The sequence below is a fragment of the Sinocyclocheilus grahami genome, unplaced genomic scaffold (assembly GCF_001515645.1).
Source record: "Sinocyclocheilus grahami isolate Dianchi unplaced genomic scaffold, SAMN03320097.WGS_v1.1 scaffold60.1, whole genome shotgun sequence".
Taxonomy (NCBI): Eukaryota; Metazoa; Chordata; class Actinopteri; order Cypriniformes; family Cyprinidae; genus Sinocyclocheilus; species Sinocyclocheilus grahami.
The window spans coordinates 1,265,290-1,272,071 of record NW_015505239.1 but is presented as its reverse complement, the minus strand read 5'-3'; the positions used below and the strand labels follow the sequence as shown (position 1 = coordinate 1,272,071).

Below are 6,782 nucleotides of genomic sequence, written 5' to 3'. Positions count from 1 at the left end.
TCTTTGACCCTCATCGATGCTCTTGATACGCTGTTGGTAAGTCAGATGATTGTACAGATGTCTTAAGTTTAACTTTATATAAGAAACTGGTTCTTTTTCATCCTCACAAATTATTAGATCATGTTAATAATCGAATACGCTTTTCTAGTTTTACATTTTTTTTTTTACTGTCAGTAAAAGGATGCTTTAATTTTTGTAATTTTTGTCTAAGATGCAACAATAAAATTCAGATGAACTGCTGTATAATAGCATAAACTTCTACATAAAAAAAAAAAATGAAATGTTCAGTTCATAGTCCTAAAATCCAGAACAGAATGACCATTTTCAAGCCACGGATTTCCTCCTTGGGTTTTAAAACTGTTAATGTATGATTTATGAGTAAAGGTCTGCGGTTTATGTAACTTGAAGAGACTTTCACATTTTGTTCTACAACATAAATTACACAGTCATGTTTCGAAACCAGTGCTAAAATTTGTTCTGTTCATGTTTCATGAATGCTGTGTCCTTCACTACTAGAGAAGGGAGAAAGGGAGTAGCAGTTTTCATGATAAATGTGTCCTAGTAAACAACCTTGAATTTATCTGAGCTTACGATTAACTTTCAGCTATCTAGAAAAAAAAAAACATCAACAAAAGATATGGCCTCACCTGAACAAACTATGCATCTTGTTCCAGGACTGTTAATTACAAATAATCTCAGGAATTCTTCTCTTTTGTTTCTCCTCAGAATAACTTAATAGTCATACATGCACTGTGATTAAAGTTTTGCTCCTATCCCTGTAGGTTCTTGGAAATGTGACGGAGTTCCATCGAGCTGTTAAGCTTGTGATTGACACGGTCTCTTTTGACAAGGACTCCACTGTTCAAGTCTTTGAGGCCAACATTAGGTGCAGTAATTTTCTTTAATGGATCTCTTTATTTGAGTCTGTTCAGTGGTTTATAGCATGAGGGAGAACAAATGATGGCATAAGTGTCATTACTGACAGAACAAACCCTTTATAATGCAATGATTATGCTGATCTTCTCCTTAAATAAAAATGTGTTTAAAACAGGATCTGTGTTTTTAACTTGTTCCCTTTTCAGAATTCTAGGCAGTTTAATCTCGGCCCATATTCTGCTGACTGATCCACGGCAACCATTTGGGGACATAGCGCTGAAAGACTATGATAATGAGCTGCTACACCTGGCGCATGACATGGCCATTCGACTACTACCTGCCTTTGAGAACACTAGCACTGGCATCCCCTATCCCAGGGTCAGGCCAATTTACATAGCACTATTTTAGAGAGATGATGCCTTGTTTTTGCTGCATTTGATATTGGTGTCCTACCATGTTTATGTGCAGGTGAATTTAAAGAGAGGCGTCCCTCCTGACAGCATTAATGAGACCTGTACGGCAGGGGCGGGCTCTCTGCTCGTGGAGTTTGGCATTCTGAGCCGTCTGATTGGCGACTCTACATTTGAGTGGGTCGCCCGGCGTGCCGTTAAAGCTCTTTGGAACTTGAGAAGCAATGAAACTGGGCTGTTGGGTAAGTGGTTGCTTTCTTTTGGTCTGTTTTAGTCCTATCTTTAAGGGATAGTTCACCCAAAAATTATGTCATTAATTACTTGCCCTCATGTTTTTCCAAACCATTAAGAATTTTTTAACCATTATTATCTTCATAACACAAGATATTAAATCCGAGAGCTTTCTGACTCTGCATAGACAGCAACAAAACTACCACATTCAAAACCCAGAAAGGAAGTAAGGACATTGTTAAAATAGTCCATGTGACATATGTGGTTCAGTCTTAATTTTATGAAGCTGCGAGAATACTTTTTGTGTGCAAAGAAAACAAAAAAGACTTTATTCAAAAATTTCTTCTCTTAGGTGTCATTCGTCGGCACACATTTTCATTTTTGGGTGAACTATCCTTTTAAACAATGACTTCACTTGTATAGATATTTTCTTTTTCTTTTGTTTTGAATCCAGTGTCTTTTATTTGTGATCCCATGCCTTTGTCTGACCAGTAATGATTCTCTTGTCCATCTTCCAGGGAATGTGGTGAACATTCAGACTGGTGAGTGGGTAGGGAAGCAGAGCGGTCTCGGTGCGGGCATGGACTCATTCTATGAGTACCTCCTCAAGTCCTACATTTTGTTTGGAGAGAAAGAAGACTACAGGATGTTCTCTGCAGCTTATGAGAGCATTCAGAGCCACCTGAGAAGAGGGTGATTATAAATGTGTGCATGTGTGACCACAGCTGTTTGTGGCTGCAGTTTGAGCTTCCAAAGGAATTTGCATGTGGTTGTCTAACCACCTGCAGATAAATTGTAACTTAGGATCTGTGGTTAAGTGTGACATGGTTTGCAGCCAATGAATGTACTGCTTGCAATAACATTTTTATAAGCGTAATTGGAGATAAGGTTGTTATTTATTTTCTGTAACTGCTTGGGTATGCAGAAGTTATGGCATGACATTGTGATCTCACACCTCAGGGTGTTCATTCCTAAACTGTTTTAATGTTTTTGTTAGCAAAACTGCACTTTGTGTTTTTTGTTTTTGTTTACTTTTTATACTTTTTACAGAAGAGCGGCATGTAATGAAGGAGATGGCGACCCACCACTCTATGTGAATGTGAACATGTTTAATGGACAGATCATGAACACATGGATTGACTCTCTGCAGGCATTCTTCCCTGGACTACAGGTATGACTCCGTGTCTTAAGTGACTTTAGCTTCTCTCACTCAATCTCTCCATTGTCTTTATACAGTATAATCTAATAACACAATACAGCCTGTTCAAAAAGGGTTAGTACTTTATTTTCTTTTAAGAAATTAATATAGCAAGGATCCGTTAAATTGATCAAAAAACTTTTGAGCAAGGATACATAAAGATTACCTCAACAATTACCATTCATCAAAGAATCCTGAAAAATGTATCTAAATTTAACTTTTGAACAATAGTATTATATATATATATATATATAATGTGTATATATAATTATAACTATACTTGTTTCATTCAGTACTGCAAAAAATCTACAAATATTTTAGTGTAATTAAAAATATGCTATTTTACCCAATATTTGTGTTTGCAAGGTACATTTGTTTATTAGAACAAAACGACAATAGTTTTTCTCAATTAGAGCATTTTAAATCAGCCCCTGATGAGGTTCTGTTTCTATTTCTTCAAAGGCAGCTGACTAGAACAATTGTATTAATAATGAACATGTATAGTGTGTTTCTGTTATATAAGTACATACATTGCTACTTTACTCTAGTGCATACTTGACATACTCAATTGCCAGACTGGACCAGAGATTATCTTACTATAGGGAGATGAGAGGGTCTGTATTACTTACTATTGGAGAAAGCGTAATGGCTAACTCGCATCACGTGTGCCTTAATAACCAATCACATTGCAGCCTTGGCATCATTCAATTTTAGTCAGTTGTGCGACACTAAATCTCTGTTTACGGATTCCATAGGAATGAATGGGAAGTGCCATAAGCCGAATCACACCTGTCGCAAAAAGTCAGAGACGTCTCTTATAAAACAGCATTTTTCCGGTTTAAACTCTAAAAATAGTTAAATTCAAAAGTATTGCTTAGTGTAAAACATGTTGAAGATTAGCAGATAGGCTGTCGATTTATTAAATAAGCCGTTTCCTCTAAAAAGCTGTTTATTCAGCGTAATGAAGCCTCTTCTCCGTTGACATCCATAAAAAAAAACGGCCTCTGGTCTCCTTTCCCACGTACTGACAGACCGGAAGCGTCAGCTTCAGCCGTTACGCTTTTTCGGCCTTCTAGTGGCTTTGACTGGACTTTGGATTGTTGAACAAAAAGTAGACCCGCTGACAGCCTTTTTTCATTGAGTTCATTTGGGTTCTAACCAGGGACACATCTGTTTGCTCAGGTTTTGAATGGAGATGTTGAAAATGCCATTTGCCTTCATGCCTTCTACTATGCAATCTGGAAGCGTTTCGGTGCTCTTCCGGAAAGATACAACTGGCAGCTTCAGGCCCCAGATATTCTCTTCTACCCTTTAAGACCAGAACTAGTAGAATCCACATACCTACTCTATCAGGTACAACCTGGTCCCATCATAACCAGATTTTTAGACTTCACAGCATTACAGTATAATTAATGATAAACTTGAATCTCTGCAGGCAACCAAGAATCCTTTTTATCTTCACGTTGGGATGGACATTCTTGAAAGCCTTGAAAAAAATACCAAAGTCAGGTATATGGTTTAAAATGGCAGAAAGTGATTTTATTGGGATGCTGGCATGTTCTCAGGACAGTTGTTTTGGTTGTATGCTTCTCAGGTGTGGTTATGCCACTCTCCATCATGTGGTGGATAAGTCCAAAGAAGATCGCATGGAAAGTTTCTTCCTCAGCGAAACCTGCAAATACCTTTACCTGGTTAGTTGTCTACTATTCTCCCTTTATATTTTCCTGTTCTCACTTTTTGCATCTAGTCTTTTTTTAGCCATACTTTTATTTGAAAAACTACAAACATAGTCAGCCAAGTTTATTAGCCAAACATTAAGTTTTATGCAGCTGACATGTCCATCACTAAATGATATTTAACATTCCTTTACAGCTCTTTGATGAAGATAACCCACTGCACAGATCTGAGAGTAAGTACATCTTCACTACAGAAGGCCATGTAGTGCCGATAGATCAGCGCTTCAGGGAGAAAAATTGGGAAGAGCAGTTTCCATGTGAAGAGCCTAATAATGAGCCCCCAGCCAACATAAGCAACGTAAGAAATTGATTTAATACACAGTATTTTTCCTTCGATTTATGAATATGATTAGTAGTGGGGATATTCATAAATGAAACTAGTTTTACTCTCTTGTATTAAAATGAAATTTGTTAAAGGATTTTTTTTTTTTTTTTAATTGATTCTTGTCGAGTCAATTATATGCTTCTTCAAAACTTGCCCTTTAAGGATATTTGCTTAAATGCTGATTTCTCATTCTACAGTCAAAAAATGTCTGTTTATTTTAAATAATTATCAGCCATTGACCCCCCCCCCCCCCCCCTTTTTTAGCTTCTTGGGGCACATTTTTAAACATGAAAATATGAGCAACTCGTTTTTGTTTAATGTGCTTTTTTTGATCATTTAAACATGAAACTTTTAAAACCTAATTCAAAATGTACTTACAGTGTTTAAAGTAGTGTTTTGTCAGGGACATGACAATGGATCTTGAAAGTGGTCATAGAAATAAAATGACACATTTTCATTTGTCTAATAGTGTGAAAGGATTCCTGAAGAGCGACTTCACGGCCTTCCGCTAAAGAGCATATACATGAGGCAAATAGACCACATGGTGGGGCTGTCCTGACATCAGTACTGTCCCTGGACATCTCAACACATAAAAACCCCCTGGAGGGGTTCAATAACTCTCCAATAAGAGAACTTTTCAGTCTCTTTTTGCACATGATGTGGTCAACAAATCAACCAGTATCAGTTGTTGTGTTTTGGGACATAAAAGTTGTCTTCTATTTTTATCTATTGTCTTAATTTGGACCAGGTGTTTGGGTTTGGCTATGTATTCAGATCCAGTCAGCAAAGGTCCACAGCCTAAAAAAAAAAACAGTCCGGGCAGTTTGGCTCTTCAGAATCCTAAAATGCATTACAAAACTGCTTTTGATTCTTTGGGCTGATCAATTTCTATATTGTGCAATTGAGTGCGTTTACACACACTGTTACATGTTTACTTCAGTGCCATGTTTATTGAAACTTGATATTATAAAGGGCTTTACTGGGTTGAGATGGTATGCATGTTTCAGATTTTCAACTCAAGGAACAAGCTCTCAAATAAGCTTTATATTTCAAAAACAGTTGTTTTATACGCCTTAAAGGAGCACACAACAGATGGGCTTAACTTAATTGACACATTTTCATTTGTCTAATAGTGTGAAAGGATTCCTGAAGAGCGACGTTACGGCCTTCCGCTAAAGAGCATATACATGAGGCAAATAGACCACATGGTGGGGCTGTCCTGACATCAGTACTGTCCCTGGACATCTCAACACATAAAAACCCCCTGGAGGGGTTCAATAACTCTCCAATAAGAGAACTTTTCAGTCTCTTTTTGCACATGATGTGGTCAACAAATCAACCAGTATCAGTTGTTGTGTTTTGGGACATAAAAGTTGTCTTCTATTTTTATCTATTGTCTTAATTTGGACCAGGTGTTTGGGTTTGGCTATGTATTCAGATCCAGTCAGCAAAGGTCCACAGCCTAAAAAAAAAACAGTCCGGGCAGTTTGGCTCTTCAGAATCCTAAAATGCATTACAAAACTGCTTTTGATTCTTTGGGCTGATCAATTTCTATATTGTGCAATTGAGTGCACTCTTTGACAGTCTAGCTTCATGGAGCTGCAAAAGACATAAAAAAAAATGCAATGTTTTTCACATCAGTTAGTGGTACAGTCAGGTCTTGATATTCTTAAGTAAATGTTCTGGGTTAAACGCAATTTAAACTGTAAGCCAGAGATGCTACAGTACCTGTGTAATCAATCAATCATAACAGAAAACAAAGTTGTTTTCTGTGATCAATAAGTTGTAGTTAAACCTCTCAAAATTAATAAACCTGGATATACTGGTGTTAAGAGGCTTCAATTTAGCAGGTTTTATAATATATACAAATCGATGATAAAAATCTATATTCATAAAATTATTTGATTCATTATTATTATTATATTCATAAGCTGATTAATTAAAATATAAATCATTCTCAAGAAATATTATGTAAGTGTATATTAAACACTCCACAATGCCAGTGT

At 36.7% G+C, this 6,782-nt stretch overlaps 1 protein-coding gene across 2 annotated transcripts in view; it reads left to right on the top strand.

Moving 5' to 3' along the window:
• LOC107584463 (ER degradation-enhancing alpha-mannosidase-like protein 1) overlaps nt 1–6,342 on the top strand; it is a 7,465-nt gene extending 1,123 nt beyond the window's left edge. The window contains exons 2-12 of one of the 2 annotated variants that reach the window (XM_016271094.1): nt 1–36; nt 783–886; nt 1,083–1,254; nt 1,345–1,528; nt 2,036–2,210; nt 2,568–2,688; nt 3,898–4,068; nt 4,151–4,224; nt 4,310–4,406; nt 4,588–4,749; nt 5,910–6,342. The exon at nt 1–36 is cut by the window's left edge and continues 52 nt beyond it. In XM_016271094.1, the coding sequence (XP_016126580.1) occupies nt 1–36; nt 783–886; nt 1,083–1,254; nt 1,345–1,528; nt 2,036–2,210; nt 2,568–2,688; nt 3,898–4,068; nt 4,151–4,224; nt 4,310–4,406; nt 4,588–4,749; nt 5,910–5,999 (1,386 nt within the window). In that variant the 3' untranslated portion in view covers nt 6,000–6,342. Of the gene's footprint in view, nt 37–782; nt 887–1,082; nt 1,255–1,344; nt 1,529–2,035; nt 2,211–2,567; nt 2,689–3,897; nt 4,069–4,150; nt 4,225–4,309; nt 4,407–4,587; nt 4,750–5,245; nt 5,887–5,909 lie in introns of those variants that run through there. The other variant, XM_016271095.1, reaches the window with a different exon arrangement.
• Nucleotides 6,343–6,782: the final 440 nt, after the last annotated feature.